Source organism: Limulus polyphemus, unplaced genomic scaffold, assembly GCF_000517525.1.
Source record: "Limulus polyphemus unplaced genomic scaffold, Limulus_polyphemus-2.1.2 Scaffold298, whole genome shotgun sequence".
In the NCBI taxonomy this organism is placed as follows: Eukaryota; Metazoa; Arthropoda; class Merostomata; order Xiphosura; family Limulidae; genus Limulus; species Limulus polyphemus.
In genome coordinates, this window is record NW_013665908.1 from 455,569 (window position 1) to 480,957 (window position 25,389).

The 25,389-nt window shown below is 34.1% G+C and overlaps 1 protein-coding gene across 1 annotated transcript; it reads left to right on the top strand.

The window, feature by feature from the left end:
• The first annotated feature begins 7,983 nt into the window (after positions 1-7,983).
• Positions 7,984-25,383, top strand: LOC111085260 (conserved oligomeric Golgi complex subunit 7-like). Its single transcript, XM_022382985.1, has 5 exons — positions 7,984-8,040; positions 19,218-19,328; positions 20,523-20,687; positions 21,106-21,160; positions 24,176-25,383. Exons 1-5 carry the CDS (start codon positions 7,984-7,986, stop codon positions 24,385-24,387), a joined length of 600 nt encoding a protein of 199 aa, XP_022238693.1. The 3' UTR covers positions 24,388-25,383.
• The last annotated feature ends 6 nt before the right edge of the window (positions 25,384-25,389 follow it).

Below are 25,389 nucleotides of genomic sequence, written 5' to 3' on the forward strand. Positions count from 1 at the left end.
GGATGGTCCATTACAAGAAAAATATTATTAACATCCGCATAAACTTTGTATTTCTGTGGCACGAAACTGTTTTTCGCACAATGCGTTAATTTCCTGTCTAGTTACGAAGTACAAACTTTCACTTGTCGCTTTGTTTAAAATAAACTCCCTCTCGAACCAATTAATGTTGTGCTTTTTGAAATACATTACTGCTCCTGTAGAAACTTGAGAACGTACTTCTTAAGCTAAAGCATGATTAAGATAAAGTAAAAAAAAAAACCCTTTCTCTGATAAGTGTTCCATCTACTAAAAACACTCCATTAAAATTAATACTTCCGGCTTCTTATGATGTGCCGCTGTTAAAAAAAAACAACAACTTAAAATATATAAAACATTTCTAACCCAACTCTCATATTGTTAACAATGTTTGTCATGTTAAGAGATGTACGTATTAACTACAAATAAAAATAGGACAAAATAAGCAAGTGACGTGATCTGTGTGTTTTATTATACAACCAAACAAAACCAGTCAAGTTGAATAAAACTACTACAGTCAATACCTTATGCACAACTAATGATAAATGACAAACAAAAATAGTGTTTGTAAAACATAAAGTTGAACTTGAGATTTTACCAAAGTATGTTTAATCTGATATACAACTTGTATATTTCCAAAACTAAACAGTTTGTTTCTTTGTTTGTTTCGATAGACGACCCGTGTTCTGTCAGCCGCGAATAATCGAACTCCGGATTTTAGCGTTGTAATTCAGTAAACTTACCGCTAATCCATTGAGAGGTCCGAATTTCAAAGAAACCGAAGTTCATTAATTAAAAAAAAAATGAAAAATTAGAATTCCTTACCAAAGCCTTTTTAGTCGATATTCTAAAACATCCTAAGAGAAAACGCGAAACATAATTTTAAGGAATAATTTTTCATCCTACATATAATCACATTATAATCTTTGCAAACTATTCATGTACAACATTCAATATTTAGCTTATAACGCTACAAATAGGGGATCGATACCCGCTATGGGCACATCGCTGGTAGCCCATTGTGTAGCCTTACACTTAAACACAAAGAATCAAACTTGACTGGTTATTGGCAACCTGCCAAACAATGTAACGCTGTGTGGCGCTGTCATCATAGTAGAATACGTTTTTCAAGTAGAAAGCTATTCTAAGTGTTTTTCTTCTTTTACCGGCCTCACGTGGGAGATGGAGTGGACCTTCAGTGGCGGGTGTTCAGATTAATGTTTCCTATTCAAGTATATAACTCTCGTGAATCTGGAATGTAACCCTCTAGCACGTTCATAACGAAAGTCTATTTCTGAAATAAAGAACCACAGGTTGTGTTGATTCCCATATCAAAGGACGATGTAGACTGGAAGCTCAGTGCAATAAGATAAGTCTTTCTGCGCAACATTGTGTTACCTTTTTAACGATCGACCTTTGAACGTTGATTTCAACGCCGCTGTTCTCTTCTAGCAGATTTTACTTCCAGAGTATTTTTATCAATAAAAGGAAAGGTAAGAAAATATTACATGATTTCAAATATAAACAAGTTACTGTAAATCACCCGTTTCTTAGCATGTTGAATATAAATGTGTCGCTGTTTGGATAGAAATTTATTAATGATTTCACGAGACATCAATGCAAGATTTTTGAATGCGAATAAACGTAGTCGGAAAATATATTATTGTTTTAGAACAGTTGCCTGGTTAAAAAGAGATAAATTGTTCTTTGTTTTAGATGTTATTAGATCAGCATCAATTCAGAAAGTCTAAATAGGTTACGTTAGGTATTCAAATGAAAATTTTATCGGTTGTTACTTACACTTACGTCATTCTACATGATGTAGCTCGTAACAGAATCTAAATAAGCATGTTTGCGTTACGTTATGTTAGTAAGACTATTTAATCCGTCCAGACTTGGCCTGGTGGTAAGTGCACTCGACTTGCAATCTGTAGGCGGCAGGTTCGAATCCCTTTTCTAAACATGCTTGTCCTTTCAGCCATGGGGGCATTATAATATGACAACCAATTCCACTATTCGTTGGTAGAAAAAAGTTGGCTTATAGTCTATCACCCCTATATTAGAGGACAGGTAGCATCGAGTAGAACTGCGCTAAACTATCCAAACTTACCTTATAAAGTCTGATTTCCTTCAGAAAATGGTAATGATTAGGCTTCAAACAGTCTCTATAAATCACCGCGTATCACTTAATTTTGGTGAGTTGCTTATTTAACAGTTAACATTCTCTCTGTTAATTGCTGTTTATCATTTACTTTTGCTGAGCTCTTTAGGAACTTCCAAATATTTTCGAAGAAAGCTTTGTGTATTAACTCCTCTAGCTTTTAAGCGCAGTATAATACAAGTTTATTAATGTTCTTTCACAGTTTCAAGTGTCATCTATATGAATGTTTATGTATTTCCCAAATTTAATAAACTCCTCTTACAGTGTTCAAACAGTGCCTGTATGAATTGTTGTTTATAGCTCAATTTTTCTCAAGCTCTTATTTGACCATAAACTCTTGTCTAAATGGTTAAATATGCAATATTTCCCAAGTTTTCTTAGGTTTTAAAACATTGTGTATATAAACTGGTTTAAATAACGTAAAATCTCTGAAATATGTATGGCTGAGAAACAACATCAATGCGAATTGCTCCAAGAAAAAAAAAAACGTAACTTGCCAAGCTTTTCTTATGAAAACAAATTAATTATAAAAACGATTATGCGATCCTGTTTGAATCACGATATACCCTTAAAAAGCTACTACGTTCAGTTTATTCTTTAAACGTCTGTTATTTTGATTTAGGCCTGGCATGACTTGATGATTAGGGTACTCGACTCGCAATCTGCGGGTCTCGGGTTCAGATCCCGTTACCGAACATGCTCTTTTTCAACCATGTAAACATTATAATGTTACGATCAATCCCACTATTCGTTGGTAAAAGCGAAGCCCAAGAGTTTGCGATGGGTGGTGTTGACTAGCTGCTTTCTCTCTAGTTTGTCTCATCAAATTTAGGGACAGCTAGCGCAGATAGTCTTTCAAGTAACTTGTTTTCTGATTTAACTACTAATTTTTCAAAGACCTAGTTTTATATTCATACAAAACGTTGTAACTGTTCAAATAAGATTTACTGCTTTCCGATAACAAAAAAAACTTATTTCTGTGATCGCATGATAATTTTAGATGTCAAAATAGTTTTATGTTCGTTTTTCGCTCATTTGAAATAAAGATTTTACGTTTGTAATAATACAGGTGTCAAGTATAGATTTGCAAAAAATAATGGTTTATGTTAATATAAAAATGTTTTCTGCTCATGCAAGTATATTTTTGAGCTCATATAAATTGCTTTCATATTCTTAAAGATACAGTTTTTATGTTCATATTAGTCCATTTCTTTAAAACTAAAACATAAACACTTATGCATTTCTGTAGTTTTCCTAATGATTGAAAGTAAATAATAATAAGCATAAAATTCCACTTCTACAAAATGTGTGAATAAATATATATATAGTTTAGTTTGTTTGTAATTATGCACAAAGCTACACAATGGGCTATCTGTGCTCTGCCCACCACAGGTATCGAAACCCGGTTTCTAGCGTTGTAAGTCAGCAGACATACCCCTGTGCCACTGGGGTGGGGGGAGCATAAAATTTAGAAGTAAAAACTTATACAGCCTGTATTCTACTGGAAAATATTAAGTTACACTATGATTTGCACCTTTTAAAATTGATTCCAGTTTGTATTTAAAGGGGTAATTGACACGTATTAATAATTCGCAAACCATAAAGTTATTTCCACATTGCTGGGTTCTCAGAGTTTAGAGATGTCGTATATAAAATGCACCTCGGCCATTATGTCGGAAATGAGCTTGTCATATCTGATATATATGTGTGAATGTGATAGTTTTGTTTCAAAATTATTTCTAAAGAGTTCACCATGATAACTATAACGTCAAATTGTGTATGAATTATTAATGATTTCTATATTTTGAGTTTTATCAAATGTCGCTTTTTTTTTTGTATGACAGAAGTTAGGAATATAAACTATTACGTTTTAGTTATTGGATCCCTATAACAATTAAAGTGAAGAAGAAAAATGTTGTATCCTAAAAATACTCCTAGTGTATAAAGTTGCTGTCAAATTCATCGAATTAGGAGTTGTTTTTTGTTTGTATGTAGCTTATTCATCATGGGTGGCACGTGAATAGTTTTAAGCAGATTATGTCGACAACCCTTTGGTTTAAAAATAGAAAAATGGTGGAGTGCTTTCAGTCACGTGACCAATTAACTAGAGTTATATACACCAGATGGTGTTTAGGTATTTGGAAGTTGCTCTAAGAAGTTAAAAAAGAAAAACATTCGGACCATAACCTTTTTTGGGAAACATAGGTATAAAATCACACATCTGTACTGTGTAAAAAATAAATAAATAAACAATTCGCCAAAAAAGTTACTATAGCATTCAGTTCAAGTCAATCGTTTGGGGAAATGGGCACTTTTATTTTTGTAAAATTCGAACACAATTCGTAAAGTTATCAGTTTATGTATATATATTAATCATAAACTGTGTGTAGGTGTACGTGATTCTCCACACTATGAATATAACATAACATCATTGTATTTAACGTATCTAAAAGCAAACGAAAGGTTCGATTTTCTTACGAACGGACATTTAACAGAAATTGAGCTCAGTTATGTTGACCAAGTGTATATGTGAGTAGACATTTAACAGAAATTGCTACTCACATATACACTTGGTCAACATAACCGAGCTCAATTTCTGTTAAATGTCTACTCACATATACACTTGGTTAACATGACCAAGCTCAAATTGCGACTTTTCTTTAATACTTGTGTACTGTAATACGGGCTGTATCAGAAGGTTATTGGTTGGTTGCTCTTAAGCATAAAGCTACACAATGGGCTGTCTGTGTTCTGCACACCACAGATCAGAAGATTAAGTTTACTACTTCAGCATTACAGCACACAAATAAAGTTCGTGCAGAGAGGTCTTCAGAATTTAGATAATAATTTCGAACATCGTTTTGAGTACACGAAGGACAGTAAATAGTTACATCCAAGTGGTCCATTTGAGAAAACGTAGTTTAATAATTTGATTGAAGAGTCATTTAAAAATATAAATACTCACTCATAACACTGTTGATATTTATTTCTAAACTTGGATCATTTTTATAAAGCATCTTTTCAATTCGAGTTCTTGCTTCTAATTTTCTCGAAGTACTAGACTTAACAATGGTTCGCTGTTAGGAAAGGAAGTTAAATTAATCAGTTTCGAAACGGACAAGTTTAAAGACTAATACGTATTACACCCAACACTCGCTTATAAACCATATACAGATATTTGCTTTTAACATCTGGTATCAGATTCAAACATCCGGTACACCGTCATTATTTAACATCTGGAACTCCAAAACTCGTGATCACTACACACCCACCGACTGGTAACAAAGGTTTTTCTTCAACACACTGGTGGCACAAGATGTAAAGCTTTCACGATATGTTGTTGAACACGCTTCCTACCTTCAGATGGTTGGGTGGAGGAGGTTATAACGGTGACAGTCAGTCAAAAAAGCGGCGTAATAGAGAGCAGGTGCTTCTGACCGTTTTCTCCCCTTCTGCCCAGCAACCTTAAATTAGGGATGGCTATACCCGAATCTTAAGGGTCTCTAGCGTAGCAGTTTAGATGATGTGTTGTATAAAATACTTTTCACTTTGAAAACACCAATACCAGTATTAGCTTAAAATAGTTTTTCAAAATAAGTCTTTTTTTGAACAAATCAGCTTAAAAATGTATTATTGTTATGTTTGTATTGAGATTACAGCTTCTAAGCCATTCTGTAGGAGTATAATTGAAAATTTGTTTTTATTATGGTTTTTCATCACTTTTAAATTAGATTCATCTTTAATCGCCATGCCATATTCCGATATTAGGGTGTAGATCGCCTCAGCAGGCGGAGCATGACATTTTAACTAGTAATAGGAGTGTGTGTATGATATAACATCACAAGAAGATTGATAATGATTTAAATCACATCATTCTTTACTAGCCAAATACTTTTACAGTAAGAAGAGTGAATAACAGTGTTTCAGCTATACTCAGTGCTGCTGACATATCTGGTATCAAGTGAAATATCATGTCGACAACGACATACAAAACGAAAGCAAATAATTGTGGTTAAGCAAGTATTTGTTCTCATCTTTGTTTCAGATATTAGTGCAAGGAATATCTACGCTAGCCGTTCCCAATTTTGGTATGATAGACTAGATGGAAGACAGCTAGCCATTAGCACCCTCCGCCAACTCTTGGGTTATTTTATTTAATTAATGGAATTTAATTACCATTCTTATAATTCACTCAAAATGTTGAGAGCGCAGTCTTGCGAACCATAGAACATCAAATTCGCACTCGGGCACGCTAACTACTAAGCCTCGCCTAGCCTTCTTGTAAGCATATCAAATACAGGACAGTCTTTATTAGATGAAACAATGCTATTGTTTATTCGAAGCATGTCGAATAAATTAAAGCATGGGTTACGTTAGTAAACATTTTGCCTTATAACTGTTATTTCTAGGTTATTTTATGGAAAGGAGAGGACAATAATCCCCCCTCAATTACTACAGACGTAAATATATATATATATATAAAGCTTATTAAAATTAAATTTCATCATTATAAATATGTTTAATGTACTAATAAGCCAATAACATAATAAATGAAATAACAAAAAATCGGAGATCACCATCTAAAACCTTCGATAACATCCAGTAAAAAAGTTAACTTGAATATACATAGAATGGAAAGTTATTTATTATTTAGATAGTTTTAAGTCAACAGCAACTCAGATGGTAATACACTTCTTCAATCATAATGAAGTAAATTTTTACTTAAAAGCAAATATAAAAACAACTTTAAAGAGTAGTTTTAAAAAACAACTTTCAACGAAAAATAAATACATAACTGAAATAAGTTATATAGAAATAATAACATATAAGTAAATATTCCAACAGTTCTTTATAGTTTGAATTTTCCTCCTTTTTAAAAAAATAAAGATAAATTATGCATAATTCTATTGACATTTAAGTTACGTTATTTGTGTTTCTAGTTTTTATGCTTTAATATCTGGTGTTATAACTTTAATACAGGTTAATGATGCTGTGTGTGTGTAAACTGGTAAGAATGATAAGCTATAATGCTTATTGCTTTATAAAAAGAGTTCAATGTGACCTTGGAAGAGCATCCATACAGATGTCCAAATTCGATGACGAGGAACCCACCTTGAGACTAATAATTAGCCATTATCCATACAGATGTGTTCAACCTGACCTTAAACGCTTTTATAATCTATAATACCAGAGGTGTCTCATTCTCTGGACCAAAATAGACTTTGTAAGCTTCATATATTCTTTAATATAAATTCCTGTGGCATCTGGTTTTCTGGCTGCCAACATCTCGAAAAATATATTACTTTCTAACAAGGATGAAATGACAGTTCCTTAAAAAAACATTTTCTACATATATCATGTTTTGGTTTCCCCGGAAGTTAGGGCTATGTGTTGTTTTTCTATAAGAAACGTGTTGTGTACCTTCATTACTTTCTGAGACAACCATGTGGTCAGTTTTTATAAATACATTGTGATGTAACCATTTACTAAACACATTACACTAGATTCTTTAAATGTTCTACAATTGTATACAAATCGAAGAAGACAACATTAAGCTTTAACTTTTAGTATGCACCCAATTTGTTTTGTTTTCATAGTTAGTTAGGGTTTAGTTATTGATTTGTGTTATCCCGTAATTTGTTCACTATTTTGATTTTTTACTGCTTCTTTTGATTTGTCTAGTGCTGCAGTACTTTATAATATTATGAAATATTAATCTCAATCACTAGCAACAGCTTTTTGCTGCAAAATAGAAACGTATAACCTCACATTAGGTAAAAAACATACAAAAAAATACAGTATCAGTAATGTCGGCTCTCAGTCAGATCAGCAAGGTTGATGAGAGAGACTGTCACCCATTGACTGTAGGTTTGGGTTTTGTTACCTCAGTAGACTTATCTCTTGTCATTTTACAACTCGCAACACGTGAGGTGAAGAAAACTTGAACGCTAAATTTAGCTCGGAAGCTGAATAGCCTAAAACTTTCTAAGAATAAGAAGGATAAATATGTGTGTATGACTTAACACCATACCAGGCCTCTTTCTTTTTCTAAATTCTTAACACTATCGTAACGTTTTCATTCTCGAAAACTTCTTTCGGTGTATATAGTTTATATAATTTGTTATTTGTAGCTTGAATAAGCACACATAGCAACTGAAACGAAACAGAGAAATCAGTTTATACGATTTTATGAGCTCAACTTTTAAATGTTATCTTAAACCATAATCCTGATTTGCCTGGTCTCAGACGGCGTTACTTACAATCATTGACGGAAGTTCGAGGAAATTTCGCATGTTTCAGTTTCTTATAGTGTTAGGGACTCCGAAAAACTGCTTTTTTCGTTGTTGTTAAAACGAAATGGGGGTTCAGAAGGAAATGTTATATAATCCTTGTATTCCAGTTTTACACTTAGATTGGTAAGAAACACTATATAGTATAAAGACAACGATATTTCAAAGATAAAACAATGGCAGCAACATATAACGTTTACAAACTACAAAAAAGGCATACTTGTTCCTGTTGTTTTAGCGAAAGGCTACATAAATAGCTATATTTGTGTCATTCTACCATGGGGAATCGAACCCAGGATTTTAGCGTTATAACTATTACAATTTACGGTAGGTAGGAGTTGATGTTTACTCTATAATTTTCATTGTCTTTACACGGATTCATGTAACACGTACATAATAACATTTTTCACATTTATGCATCATTGTATATCATTTTATATTTAAAATATCATACTGTATAAGTGTTAGCTGTGTTAGCATGCCTACGGTTTGATCGAGCCAAGTTTAATCATGTTACCATGGAAACTGTCTGCGAGAATCTTATCGATATCTTCAGAGCGTCTGGCGCAGCAGTGCTTGGACAGAGTTCACTGAGGGCAATAACCTTGAAATAGACAGTTCTTGTATTCAAGGAGCGTAGTATATGATAGAGTGCAAGTCAGTCATGTGATTAGTCAATTCTTCTTTTTATTGTATGCGAATTCTATAACACAGGTGGCCGATTTTAGTGGTCCGTGCACAAGTAGAATTACTTAGGAATGGCATAAATTCTTGGATTTAAAACTCATAAAACAAAGTCTTCTAGCGCAGCTGATTAATGTGGCACGTGTTACTATGTCTCCTGTTCTCAGTATATCGTAATAACATTAATATTTCTTAACTTTATTTAAGTCGTAATGAAAACTCGTCAGATAACTTTGCATGCGTTGCTATAGAAAGCTATTTCAGTCTTTAAATATCTGTTTGATTTTAAAAAATAAAGTTTAGAAACTTTAAGGTTGTAGAGGTAACAGTGTCAGACAATGAGGAAGAAAATACAAATATAAGGAGATTTTCTCTATGTTATTTTATTGTGATATGTTTCTGGAATAGATATATTTTTAAAGGAAAATTACGATGTGTAAAACTTAACATCTGTCATCTACATTAATTCATTATTTGTATTTAAGAGTAATTCCAAAGTTAATATATTAACATCGCCGAGTTACATCCTAAAATAACATTACGTTTGTCGGCCTAACTGTCAGGAACTCGAAACTACATCTCAGGCTATATTATAACTCTCGTTAGCAGTTCGAGAAGAAATATAATGATTAGTCATTTGGCGTTCTTGAACTGAGTCATAACTATTCCAACTAGTGTTATAACATACTGGTTATAAGAGTTTTATTAACTTAGGAAGCATTGGCTATTCCTGTGGTATAACGTAGTAGAAATTAATCTTATCGTTTCATAAACATTAGCATTTATGTGATTTACGATTTAAACTTCTAGGCTATATTTTCTGTGATTTGGAATTATAAGTGTGAATCGTGAACATACCAAGATCAATCAGTTCAGGAGTTGATTGGAAATTTCCAGATAGATGTCGTCCTAGTAAAATTCCATGCTTCTATAACTGTGTAAATATCAGCTGTGTTTAGATGTAAAGAGCTACAGTTTCTCATTATTCTTTGTAGAGAAAAATGACGAGTTTGTAGGTGCTATAATTATGTATCTTTTTTTTGTTTTGTTGGTGTTAAGTAGCTAAAGCGGAAGTCGTGGTTTATATTGTTTTAAAGGTTTCTATCGTTGGATGGGTTCGTTTTTATTATTCGGTAAAAATAATGCAAAGTCCACTATACGTAACAATAAGGAAAGAGTTTTATTTCTTTTACCACAAGTTCTACAAACTCATAGAGCAATAAGTCTAACTTATAAATAACACTAAACACTCGCTTTCTTTTCAAATTTCCTCTCCTATATACAGAACCAATTCAAAACTGCCTGACTAACACAGTAATCGATCGACAACTCTGTAACTCACTAGTCAAGAACAACACCCTTGCGCTTTTATACTATTACAATATTTCCCCCAAAACCTCTAGAAAGTTCACGACGTCACGTGCACTTCACATCTAATTCCCCCTAACAAGCAGTAAAAAAACATCTAAATTAAAATATTATAGCACAGTTCACAGTACCTCTCCCTTCGTGAATTGTGAAGTTCATTGAATAACCTTATCACACAATGTTAATAATGATAACAAAATTAACATCCATCAAATATTTTCTGCTGTTTACTTTTCTGTGGCTTATGAGACGAAGATGGAATGACCTCTTGTCCTTTATCCTCTCTCTTGCTGACTTGTTACTTGGAGAGTTCTCTCTAGGTAAGTGATCGAATGAGTGCACTTATGACTACATTCTTGATGACACTGGAAGTGGCCTTGATAGGAAACCTTGGGCTCTTGAGCGAGTTGACTTACTACTGGCAAATTATTCCTAAAGCTAACCAGCAGCGGCCGTTTTGTCACCAAAGTATTTTCAGATACGATCACGGTAAATGGCCTTTGGCTAGGATCACTTTTCCTTCTGGATTCTATAAACGGCATCATTGATTCTTTTGACTAAATTGTAGAGTCCTTCCTAACATCTGTTTAGTTCCAGAGTTCGTCCTCTCTTGCGCGTGGACTCATATAATTCTGTTCAATCTTTCAGTAATTCTTATGTCATGAAATTGTTTATTGAAATAAAATACAAAATTATTCATTTCGTCTTAGAACTTCCATACTGTTAACTGTGATCACAAAGTTCTATTTTATATATTCAATAGATTTCAACCTAATTGACTTTCAATACCATATTTATTTTGCTGATTGCAGTTATCACCTCTTCAGGCTGTAAATCATTAAAAAACGCATAAACTGAGAAAAAAAAAGATTTATAGATGACCTAAGCCTTGGCCTTTCAAAATCGAGTCAGATCAGGCTATTAACAATATCTCTGCTAACAGTGTGCTCGGTTGAAATCAATATATATCTAATAATTACAAACTGTTTTCACTCACGTATAAGTTCCTTTATTTACTTGCGTTGTTTGAATATAAACTTAACAATAATATTTAATAAATAAGAATTTGAGTAACGACAATATTTATCTGTCGCTACCATACTCTAAAATTGTTATACTTCCAAATAAATATAATTTAAATCGAAATATTTTCGGAAATGAAAAGAAATTCTAATAAAAACCATAAAAAATACTAGATCTGCGATTCATTCCTAAGTCTTCTAAACTTCCAAATAAATTCCGTTGTTCTCCACAGGAGCTAAATCTAATTGCATTCTCATTAAAATATAAATTACTTCTTACGTCACTTTATTCAACTAACGTTGATGTAACTAGTTTATAATCAGCCTTAGCTAATGGTATTTAAAATCTTAATATGGCCATTTTCAAAGCTGTTCTTCATTAGTAGTTCGAACCCTTTTATGACATCAGAGCGGAAATTTTGTTTGTTTGTTGAAGTTAAGCACAATGGGCTATCTGTGCTCTGCCAACTACGGGTATCTAAACCCGGTTTTTAACTTTGTAAATCCGCAGACATGCCGCTGTGCCACTGGAGGGCTCAGAGTGGAAGACAGAGAATGAAAATCCTCAGAGAAACAATATTTATTTAATTGTAATATCAAGGGATGGTGAATTCTCAGAGCAGAAATGTAGGTTTGGACATTTCTTACGTTTTTTATTGCAAATTGTATAAAATCAAATTTACGAAATGACGATATATATATCAGTTTTAAAATATTTTGAGTAAATTTTTGTTGAAATACCGTCAGAATTAGAGTTATAAATGGTTAATCTATTTGAAAGTGTATGTTCGTTGCTCTTAATTATTCCATATGAAGATAGGACTGTTGTCGTGATCATTTTCATCCCAATTATTTAACATATCTCTTCAAACTGACACAAAGTTCTGTTTTCTATCTCAGTAAAGTTCTTATTAATCCAAACACTGAACCAACTTCATTGACAAGCTTTCTTGCTAGGTTCTCTTCTTCTTGGTTAGGAACAGCATATTCTTCTGACCATTTGATGAAACAGTCCATCACTGTCATAATGTATTTATTCTCACTGTTGATCTGTGTTAGAAGACAAGCACACTGACAGAAACTCTCTCAACTGGTACTTCAATACAATAAAACTGGAGAGTTTTACTCACAGCATAGTTATCACAATTTACACCGACTCTTCACAGATTTCTACTTAACATATAATTTTCTGCTGTTAGGAGATTTTGGAAATTATTGTGTTATCTGGTATCTTCTAATGTATAAACATAACAAGCCTTCTTGTAGGCATAATAAATCTCACTCTACCAAGTATATCTTTGTTGTTGGACTCCACTGTCTGCTATGAGGTTCATTCTGCACCATTTCTGATCTACTGAACAATTATATGAGGCTCATATCTTTCACCTGAACATCTTTCACTTGAGTACGTTAGTTCTTCTTCATCTGTCAGTGTCGCATCTTGAATTCTGCTCTGTTTTATTTTATGTTGCCCATCTTTTTATGCTGTTCTTTCCTTTTTTCACAGTGTTTATATTCTTTAGTAACTCATGGTTTTCAAGATAATGTATCAGAATAATTTTTATGGCTCTGTCCAGGGTGATATACAGTGTTAAAGTTGTACTCCTACTGTTTTTAATGCAATCTTTATATCTAGTCTTCTGGGTCCACGAAAGTTCTTCCAACCCAAGACAAGCTGGAACGAGTATTTCAGTTCTTAGCTATATATGATCTAGGACTCCTTCTTGTTCTTGGAAGTTCTACCTCTGTCGTATAGAGCACAGGAATTTTCTAGTCATAGATTTTGAAATTGTTTGAAGCAAATCCAGCCTCACTTTCATGTTCCCACATGAAGTCTATTTCCAATATACACTCTTCCAATGTCAGTTACTCACACATCATGTTGTGTAGAGATTATTCCACAGTGAAGGGGACTTCCAATACTTATCTTATTGAACTTTATGTCCAATTCCTATTTGCATAAATTCATCAGCGTGTGTTTCAAAACTATGGATTGTGAGGGAGAAAAAGGAAAAATAATCCCATAGCTTACCTATAGCTAATCCATTTATTATTGGTGACAGCTTCTGAACTTATAGTTTTCTTTTCAATCCAACCAACAGCTTATGAACTTGATTGCTTTTAATCCAGTAACGACTTTTAGTGCACCACTGATCTGACAATCTTGCTGGTGTCTTTCCTTGTTAAGTAAGCAAAACGATAATTTATCTGGTACATTTTATCCAATATTTAGCTCTATGTTTCGGTACACATATTTAAAAAACTATGAAATGAATATCATTCGTCGTTTAGTAGCATTAACGTGAATATTTTTGGTTAAATGTACTAGAAGCGACGTTAAGTGTATATGATGGAAATATGTGATATAAATTAGTACTACAGATATTGGTGGTGTTATAATAAAATGATTTCTGATCGTCATTATAGCTCATGTCACTATATGTCTGTTCATGCTCTTTCTGATGACCTTTCATCTTAACAATAACCCTGAAGCCTAGTTTCCATGCAAATCTCCATCATAAGGCTGTCATGTCCAAAGCCCACTTTCTGCTTTTTCAATAATCTACCTACTCCAGTAAGATGACTGTTTACCTGTGCCCATTTAAACACTCCTATCACACATAAATCTCTAGACACTGCATCCTACAACTTGACCAATGTACCTTTGAATAGTATAACTAAATTCCCATTCAAACAGTGCACGTCTCAAGCATCTAGCGACTGGAAGCCTTACCTTGATGAACCCATACCTTATTGGCTCTATTTCAAGACGAAGATCCTTCTTGATTATATTGTGTACTGTTGTCCAGAGCACGTGGACAGCTTTTGGCACAAACTTTGTGGTCGTGGATTCTCACCCGTTACAAGATGCCACACTTTGTTTCCACATCTGGGATACAACTTGTTGTAGTTCTCTTTCTGGGTGGTTCCCCAGATTGAATCATATTTCTTTGCTTTCCAATTTCGTAAGTATAAGGTATATTCATGTCTTGGAAGCTCTCATCTGGACACACTTTTATGATCTTAGTTTATAACTATTATGCGTCTGAAAGGGCTGTTACCTACCCTTTCCAACTGCAATCTGTAACACAGTACCCACGAAATGCCAAACAATATTAAAATGTAGCTTGATACATTCTGATCCAACACGACTTTATGTGGGCTGTGACTGTTATCTGAATTTCTGAGTTGCATATTCATAATATTTTTGATATAATATACTCAGCCCTCTGAAGAGACAAGAAGAATGAGGCGTTGCTCCTGTTCACACCTCTTTTTTACCATCAGCTATAAATAGCTGATTTTCTTTTATTTCAGGTAAGTCTACGTAGCTCAGTAGACTCAATGTGTTTATTTTGTTTTCACACCGACTTTTGTATTGTGCTGGTAAGAAGCTGCAATGTATATTTTAGTCATTAATGTCTTAAAACTAGAAATGGAGAGTGTGTGTTAAACAACATTTTCTCGTCTGTACTGAAGTTTACTATGTGTGAAATACTCATAGACACTGTTAGAATTATCACATGGTTGCAAAACTCACAGATTTTCGTAACAATATTAACAATATTTAATTATTGATACATTCATAGACACTCGCAATTCAAATATCGCATGACTACAACACTCACAGAGTTTCATAATTGCTACAAGAATTTCTCCTAATGTATAAGTACTAGTAGAACTGCCTCACGTGTACAACATTTATAGACAATCGCTGTCATTGTGATTAATCCATAGTCACAAAATTCATAGACTTCTTGTTAGAATTGTCTTTTGGTTATAAAACTGACCCCATTGCTCATAAAGTTAATTCGCAGTTAATCCTCACAAGCAATAGTATTGGTAAAAGTATATCTTGGTTAAACAACTCGCAACCACTGATGGAATTAAAATTATGTCATAGATGTATATACCCAAGTGACTAACTCTTCTTCTTCTCCAATGTCGTGTCTGCATGCAAGCGTTGACGATAATGACTTTCCATTTACAATGCAATAAACATCAGATTACTTAGCAAATGTAACAAGTGTGTTATTGTAAGTTAAACTATTTCAGGGCTGTTACATTGTCACTCCTTCTATCCTTTCATGCATGATTGTACATATGGGTATGAAATGTATCATCTTATGTTTAGTAACAAAATACGCCCCCCAGTAGCACAGCGGTATGTCTGTGGACTTACAACGCTAGAAACCGGGTTTCGATACCCGTGGTGGGCAGAGCACAGATAGCTCATTGTGTAGCTTTGTGCTTAACTTTAAACAAACAAACAAAGTAACAAAATACAATTATGGATAATACTGTTCAGCTAAGTGTAACATGTTAAGCTGATTTTTAACACTTTTTAAACTTTTTTAGGCATGGCCTAGTGGCTATCGTGAAGTACTATGGACCCGTGGAACTGTATGGTTCGGGTCCCGTAGTTATAAAAACCGCGCTCCGCGCTGTGAATGAGTTATAAAATGAGTTTATAAGAGTGTCGCTCAAATTTCACTGTTCGGTTTGTCAATAATAACCCAAGGTGAGTGATTTTTGACTAGTCGCCTTCCTTGTACCTGGTTATAATTAAAGACGGTTTAGCCCTTGTGTAGTTTTGTACGGAAATTCTAATGAAGCTATTTTTTAACTCGATGTATAATAGCTGTTAATGAATACAGGTATTTTTCGGATCTGTTCTGTAATCAGGTTCCTTCTCAAGGACACATTAGTATTTGATGTCTTTGTTACTATTATATTTTGGCAAAGATGTAAATAAGACATTTTTTTCGCTGGGCGAGTGAAATAAACTATATCTAAATAAATGTATATAACTGTATATCTCAAATCTCATTCATGGCCATTATCAGCAGTATCATCAGGATTTACCTGTAGAGCATCTATTGATCTATCCCTCTTCTCATATGAGAATGAGAAGGCGATGATGTTTGAAAGAAAAACTGTAAGTCGAGTAATCTCGAAATGGACTCCATATGACAAATAAGTTTTCCGTCATATGATATCTACTTGCATGTTAGCATACTTATAAACGGGACTGATGAAAATAAAATGGCAAGGTAAAGTCTCTGATACAGAAGTCTTACAACAAGAAAGGATGCCATGGTCATGAAAACACAACTAGGATGATCAGGCCATGTAGTCAGAATGTCAGAAGCGCGCCTCCTAAAGAAGATATTCTACAGGGAGCTTGTTAAAGGCAAAAGATCACAAGATGAATAACGTAAAAAGTACAACGAATGCTTAAAGTCAACAATAAAGCTCTGTAACATTGATGTTGACAACTGGAAACTGAATGCTCTAGATTGCAAGTCGTGACGTAAGCTAGTTCACAGTGGAGCATTTGGCTTTGGGTTTCGCCGCATCAGGGATGTTGAAACCAAATGGCGCCTTCGCAAGTCTCTTAAACAAAATCTACACTCAGTTGCTCCGAACCCAGAATTCTCATGTGCAAAGTGTGGAAGAAGATTTCATGCGAAAATGGAGTTTATTGGCCATTACGGGTACATCAAAAACCCTGAAATGTAAAATGGCTGTCATCTTAACATGTGATGGACGAACACACAAAAACGTGCACTGATTTAGTTTATACGTTGATAAACCCATGCTGTATACAAGTTGTCGTGGTAGATTTCAAACATCTGGTTACAATATGTTATTGCTCAAAGTCATCTGAAACATTTTTATAATTGGAATATTTTAGTATAGAACACAGTAGTACTCATTCGCATGAGCGGTTATTTCAGAAATAATGTTCGTATAAATTTTAAAATATTTGTCATGAATGGAAGATTTTTGATATATTATCTTTCCAACGCTTGTCTCGTGTGAACTAAACGTGAGAACGAATGTTTGTGAATGGCCAAACATATGTTTCCTACAGCATCTGCTAGACTTAAAAATTAATGGCTCTTGAAACACTCAGTTAGAATCTACAATACAAATTATCTAAAAATGTTAATGCTATTGTAAGTCCTTTAAAACTAATGCATCCAACCTGTTTATCACTTTGAAGTGACTAATGTTTTTACACAAGCAGTGTGGGACACTAAACGTGCAAGTTAAATACTCAACAATAACAAAAAATTAAAAATTATATACACCATTGCAGTATAATGACTGACACAAGAAAGTTAAACAGAAGACAACTGCAATCGTGTAGCTAGCACTCTACAATTGAATTACTATAGCTGTACACAGCGTGGTCACAAGTAAATAGACACCACCTTTTCAGAAAATTTTTCAGTCATATTCACAATTCAATTAATATCTAGTAGATCTTCCTTTCGCTTCGTGGAGTTCGTTGATCCTTTGGGGCTTCCCACAATCTAAAATTGACGAGATGATTCTCACGAGAGCACCGTGTCACACTGCTAGAAACACCCAAAAGTGGCAGGAAGAAAATGGTTCGGCCAGAAGTTGCCCTGGCCGAGCCAATCTCCTGACATGAACCCCATCGAAAACCTCTGGGCCATACTCGACCGGCAAGTCAAGAATCAACCAAAAAAAAACCAACTTCGAAGAGCGATCTAAACCAAGTTTTGAAGCAAGAGTGGGCGAAAATAACGTTGTTCCAGGAAGATGGGCTGTCAAGAGGAGCATCGAAATGGATCCCAGATTAACGACTGCAGAAGTGGCCAAAGTTGGTGGGATGAGCCCGAAATCTGTTCAACGGATTCTCCACAGATTGGGTTATCGTTGCAGAGCAGCTAGATGGAAGCCCTTATTAGACCTGCCAACATAGTCAGACGAAAGAAGTGGGCAAGTGATATGATGACCAAGCCTCTGGACTTTTGGAAGACCGTATTGTTCTCAGATGAATCAAGATTCGCTCAATTTTCGGACAGTGGAAGGATATGGGTCTGGAGAATGCCTCACCAAGAGTTTTGGCTCAACAGATTGCAGCCAACTGTGAAGCATGGTGGTTTCAGCATGATGGTTTGGGGAGGTGTTTGGGTTGGTGGAAGATTGAGCTTAGTGGAGTGCGTTGGCAACATAAATTTTGCAAAATACGTCGAAATATTGGAGGAAGGACTCTTGCCACTTTATTCCTCAGGTTTTGTGGACAAGAACACTCTTTTTGTCCTCTCGAATGGACCAGGATGACCCGGACGCTGCTCAGTTGTTTCCTTGCCATGTTTCCTGAACTGCACGATGATTCTGTTGACTGTCGAAAGCTGGATTCCCAAATTTTGCGAAATTTCACCATCTGCTTGACCAACTATCCTTCCCCTAACAAAATCTGACAATTCGAGAGAACCTTGAGTTCTAGGCATGTTGTAGCACAAGATAATTAGTGTGCAGACCATTTTCATTTATATAGTGCCCTGTGAACACAAATTAGTTAGCATAAATCAGTTAAATGACGAAAAATTAGGTGTCTATTTACTTGTGACCACTCAGTGTGCAGTTCACCATTGTTAGAGTTGATGATAACGGTTCAATTTCTTCAAACTCTGTGGAATAACTCTCAAGAAATGTGAAATACTTGACTGATAGAACTTCAGATATGCTCTAATATAATAATACTCATAACTGTATCTTGTCCAACAGTAAAATTGAATTGATAAAAAAGATTTATCTTCTCCCCTTTGACAAGTACTATGATGGCTGCTTTTAGCTAGAAGTTTCTCTTTCACATTGAAAATTGATTGTTAATTAAATGCTCATCTTCATCTTCAGGAGCATCTACTACAACAATGGCGTCAGATTGTGGAAATAGATCCCGATGGAACCATCACTGATTGGTTGAACAACTTTTATGATATCTTGTCTTCTACATGGCATTCACAGGTGAATATGTTGTTACCAGTGTTTAAAATTGTTGTATTAGTTTTAATTTTTCAATTTTTTCACATTTATTTGTATTAACTGAATCATAATTCTGGTGTAAAGTTTGTCTTTAAGGTATTATCCACTTTTTCTTCTTTGAACATAGGTTTGGGCAGTGTGGTCAATATTTGAGGAAGATTTTTAGCCATTGCTCATAGAATTAGGTCCGAGTTTTTTTTTTCAGGTACAACCTTTTAGTTCACATCTTCATCATCTCTTGATTGATTTGAGATCTAATCGCAGTTTTGGACTCAGGAGGTCAAACTCTTTCGATTGATATATTTGACCATGCCCAAGGTCTCATAGATTTATTTACTCTAATCGTGCCTACAAGAATTTCAATTTAAGGGTAGGCTGGTAGAGATCCTGTTGAGTAATAAAATCGAATCGGGTATATGCTCACCCCACGCTTGGTGTTGCTGGTGCACAAAAATATAGCTAATAAAAATAAAAAAAAAATCTCGTAGATTAATTTGCTCTAGTCCTGCCTAAAAGACTTTCAAGTGCCGTGGCTATTGAAGTTTCCCTCTTGTTTTTTATTGACTGCCCCTTCCTTGTGTTTGTTGATGACAATATTTTGGGCTTCTTCTTCGTGTTATGAAAGACTCAGTATGGAGCTTACAATGCTGTCAGTCAACAAACACAAGACAAGAACTATCAACAAAAAAAGCCTTCAAATATTATCTACTTTGCAGGAGAGAAATTATTATTGCCTATAGTTATTTACAGTGAATGTTTGATAAAAGTTTTTCAGCTAGTGAGTTCTTAAGTTCACTTATCAAATTTCATGTACAGTTGAATCACACACTTTTCAATAATGTATTCTGTTTTTACGGTATCATAGTTTAACCTTTTTTTTAATGTTCTGTGCTTTGTTACAGTATGGTTAGATGCGTGTTTTTACGTTCATTATGTGTTGTAAAAGTTAAAGAATTTTGTGTTTGTGTTTAGATGTCAAATACCAGTAGCTGGTTGTTAGATTTTGTTTTCATACCATTTGCAGTATAAATATTTCATGATCAGTGTTGCTGATGTTTAAAAGAAAAGTTTGATAGTTACGTAACTGTTGCAGCTTTTTTCTTATAGTTTTGTGAAGAATAAATTCAGTTACACGTACTCAGATTATGAGTAACAGGTAACTTTTGTTTCCCCCAGACAAGTTGGTTGGGTCAAGTATTCCTGGATCTGTCATCTGTAGAAATACTTTCCGAGGTTATTGTTGATGTGTTATCTAGCCTTGAACCCAGTCTCCACTTCTGTATCAAGGCAGCTCTGAAACAACAGGATAGTCCTCTGCTGTTTTTAATTGACCTTAAACAGGTAAAGCTTAGCACATGGGTTTGATATTAAATTTCTGTCTTTGAATACAAGCCAAAATTTAGTAAATTTCATCAGTTTTGGAAAATGATCGCAAGATATGTTTTGCCAGAATTCTGAAATGGGTGTTACAAAACCAATAAAAGTATTATCTCTCTCTTCCCTCCCAAATACGGACCATATATTCACATCAAAGCATTTTTGGTATTAGTTACTTATGTAAAGCTTGAAAATAAAGATACAGTTAGCTGATGAGCTTAAGACAAGTAACTTGTGTAGTGATGTTACTGCACTGCAGTTTATTTCTTTTAAACTAAGAATTAAATGGATTTCTTGTTGTTTTAAATGTTAATAAAAACTAAATGTTTCAACTTAACTAAATGTTGTAGATAATTCAGTAACAAAACTTTTTATTTTTCAGATTACTGACAGATTTGCTAGAGGTATAGAACTAGCCATTACCTCCTTTGATTCTGGTAAGATTTTGTAGATTTAATTTGAGGATTGTTCTCTTTAAAGTCAAACATTAGTAACCATAGGGATGGACATAACTTTTATACAAAATAACTCGTTTCTTATGCTAGTAGATTCCAAAATGTAAATTGTGAAATTTCAAAGGTTTCATCAGTGTACTGTTAACCATTTCATCAGTGTACTGTTAACAATTTCAACCATTTTATCAATGTACTGTTAACAATTTTAACCACCATTTCATCAGTGTACTGTTAACAATTTCAACCATTTTATCAATGTACTGTTAACAATTTCAACCATTTCATCAGTGTACTATTAACAATTTCAGCCGTTTCATCAGTGTACTATTAACAATTTCAACCATTTCATCAGTGTACTATTAACAATTTCAATTGTTTCATCAGTGTACTATTAACAATTTCAATCGTTTCATCAGTGAACTGTTAACAATTTCAATCGTTTCAGCAGTGTACTATTAACAATTTCAGCCATTTCATCAGTGTACTATTAACAATTTCAACCGTTTCATCAGTGTACTATTAACAATTTCAGTCGTTTCATGTTAACAATTTCAACCGTTTCAGCAGTGTACAATTAACAATTTCAACCGTTTCATCAGTGTACTATTAACAATTTCAACCGTTTCAGCAGTGTACTATTAACAATTTCAATCGTTTCAGCACTGTACTGTTAACAATTTCAACCATTTCATCAGTGTACTGTTAACAATTTCAACCGTTTCATCAGTGTACTGTTAACAATTTCAACCGTTTCATCAGTGTACTGTTAACAATTTCAACCGTTTCATCAGTGTACTGTTAACAATTTCAATCGTTTCATCAGTGTACTGTTAACAATTTCAATCGTTTCAGCACTGTACTGTTAACAATTTCAACCGTTTCATCAGTGTTCTGTTAACAATTTCAACCAATCTCACCAACAGTAATATTAAAATCAGTTATGAAAACATGAAACAAATAAATAAAATAAAAACTTGTACATCAAATACTTTTACTGTAGTTTAAACCTATAGAATAAATATTTGGACTATATCAGATTGTAATTTTTTTAACTGCAACTTTCAGGCCTGTAGTAAACATGAGATTTTTACATTGTGTTAGAGTGACCAGATTTCAAAACTGGGACAGACCAGCTCTTGCTCCTAATTTCAAAATGGTCCTTGTTCTTTTTCATGGCAGTTGGATTCATAATTTCCAATCTGCCAACTTTGTTATCCAAATCACTTGCCTTTAAAATGAGAAATTTGTTTTCAAAGTATCTGGAAAACACTTTCTTTTGCCATTTTGACACTATGATGGGTTAAACATTTTCATTAAAAAAAAAGTATCTTAGAGAACAGTCTCTGATGTAAATTATCCACCACACATTCACCAACTGCTATTGTATTACTACTAATTTAAAACATGCACAGACCTGGGTTTCTCACCACTCACACGTGGAACTTTCGAGAGAGTTTGGTGGCAACAGATTACGTATTACAACAATAAGCAAGTCAAGTAATCCTGTTAAATTTGTGACTCAATGTGACTGATAGTTTGATATCTCCTTCATAAAACTGGGACACTTTGTGCATTCTGAGAACTTTTCTCAGGACACTAGGACAAACTACCGAAAAACAGGACTGTCTCAGCAAAACCAGGACATCTGGTCACCCTACATTGTTTAGACATAACTGTATACATGAAAGAGTATTTAGTTAATGCTAGAAATGTTTTAGCATTTGAACTTTGTTTTGTGAACTGATCAGAGAAAATATTTTTTACTGATGTGTCTTTAAAAAATGTGTGTGTATGATAATTAGTCTGTATCGTAAATAGTCTTTCGAACTTTTGTACTGATCTTGTCTATGGCTTCTTTTTTTTTAATTTTAACATTGGAAAGATTACTGAAATGCACATGAAAACAAGCTAATTATCATCTGACAAAATTACCATTACTTACTAAGTGAGAATTAAGCCTATGATGTCATATTCTTATGTAACTTGCATGTAAAAATTTTCCTAAAAAGTTTATTGACATTTAATATTTTTATTAATCAAATATTTGAGTCATTCCATGTTAAATCAATCACTTCAGGATGGTTCCTGACCTTACTTCCCATTGTGGTAGTAATTGGTAGGGATGTTGGAGTTCAGAGATAATAGATTTAGCCAAGTTTTATGTTTCTAGGTCAAATGGCTGTTATGGGAGAGGTAACCAAATATTTGACCTGAAATGGTTCACAGATGAGATTGATGAAATAAAAGTATCAATAATGTTTTGATTTTTAATGTTGCATTAAAAAATAAACTGTTGCCGAAAAGCTCTCTTTATTCTCCAGCCAAATATCCCAGTTTTTCTCTTGTTGGTGACCCCCACCAATGCAACATGTAGAACATACAAGTTGCCAGAGAAAGAACTGCAATAACCCTCAAAAGTGCTCAAAAAAGTCATCAACTGAGTAAATATAGACTAATAATATTGCAAGTTTTGTCATTTTTATTCAATTATCAGCTTTTTTTCACCATATGTGTGAATCAGTTATTCATGCTCCTTGCTATGCTTATGTTATTACATTATTTAAAAAAACAAAAGTTGAACCAGCTGTTTTTTCCTTTCCATGCATTCCTAAATTTAACACGCATGAGTGAGAACCTCCTGATCCCATCAAGGTCCCAGGCTGATGTTTGGTACAAATTGAGAGGATAATGTGAATTTCAGTATCCAATCTTGATTTTGGTCATCTATGTTGGTACTTCAATGTCATTGAGTCTCATCTGGGAGCATTTTCAAGTTAAATATTTGGTGACCTTTCAATTAAAAACAGCTTGACCTAGAGACATTGAACTTTGTTAAATCTAATATTTTCATTGCACCAGCGTCCCTGCCAAATAGCATCAAAGATCACGAAACCTTTGATTTTGAGGGTGAATGACCCAACATAGATTGATCCTTTTAGAGTTTTCACCTGTAAGAAGAAAGTATAGTATAATTAAGTTTACTTCTGATTTTCACAGACAATCTCCAGAAACCTCACACTGCAATGTTGGCCCAGACGTTGTACGCTCCATACAGACCACTTATAGAGAAGTATGCGAGTTTGGAAGGAAGACTACTACATTCCCAGCTTTCTACTGTTTGCTTTGTAAGACTCGTTTTTTTTTTCTTTATCCACACATGTATATGGAAGTGTAGTCCAAATGCGTTTACTAGGTTTATGGGTGTTTGACTCTATGCAGTCAACACAAGACAAGGTAGAAGCAGAACACTGAAAACAATTCAACAAAGAAATGTACTCCAGAAAAGTGAATGGTTGACCAACCCTCAGCATAGGGCTGTTTGCTAGTCTACCCAATGAATGCTTTCAGTGGAAATTCCATGCATTATGTGGACTTGTAACCTTCACATTTTTTCATAACCACTGCACAATTGATTACTGATTGATTGGCTGGCCTTTATAATCTGATTTGTTATCTCTTCAGGTCACACTTTGAAGTAGTTATTGGTCAGTGACTACATGTTTGCCAGAACTGCTTTCCTCATATCCTGCTGTGTCTGTTTCCAGTGTTTCATTTTTAATATGTTACACTAGAATTAAAAATCTAATCCACATCCAGATATATCTGTATAACTCTAAGACTTGAACTTTATTTCCTGTTATGTATATTTATATACCTTTGGACTAGAACTGTAACTTGGGTACCTCTACATAGTCTTGAGGTTGGTAAATGTACCAAGATAGTTATGGTGCTGGAACTGTAACCCAGCATCTCTACATAGAAATTGGATTGGTATACCTATCTTCATAACCATGGAGTTGATACATCTACTTTATGTAGCTGTGGGGGTTGATGTATCTATCTGCTTAGTCGTTTGGTTATACCTCTAACTACATAATTATGAGGCTGGTGCATCTGTCTACATAGCCATGGGGTTAGAACTGTGCTCCAGATGCGTACGTTTGTGTAAGCTCGAAGTTGAGCCTTGTGTGGTTCTTAGAAATATATGACTACATTTCTTTTTACCATTGGCAATATGAGCTTTAAATTTTTTTTTTTTGTGATGATCTTTATAAAATAGAGCCAAGGTTTAAAGATCTCTAATTTATGTCACATTGTAAAGAAACTTGGATATGATGTGTAAGATGTTTTTTTGTAAGGAACTAGGATATGATGTGTAAGATGTTTTTTTTTTTTTTGTAAGGAACTAGGATTTGATGTGTAAGATGTTT

Excerpts from the sequence above, each read along its gene's own strand:
- LOC111085260 (XM_022382985.1), top strand. The coding sequence starts at position 7,984 with ATGTCGGCTCTCAGTCAGATCAGCAAGGTTGATGAGAGAGACTGTCAC. Across the intron at positions 8,041-19,217 it reads GAGACTGTCACCCATTGACT|GAGCATCTACTACAACAATG; the intron begins GTAGGTTTGGGT and ends CTTCATCTTCAG. Across the intron at positions 21,161-24,175 it reads CATTACCTCCTTTGATTCTG|ACAATCTCCAGAAACCTCAC; the intron begins GTAAGATTTTGT and ends TGATTTTCACAG.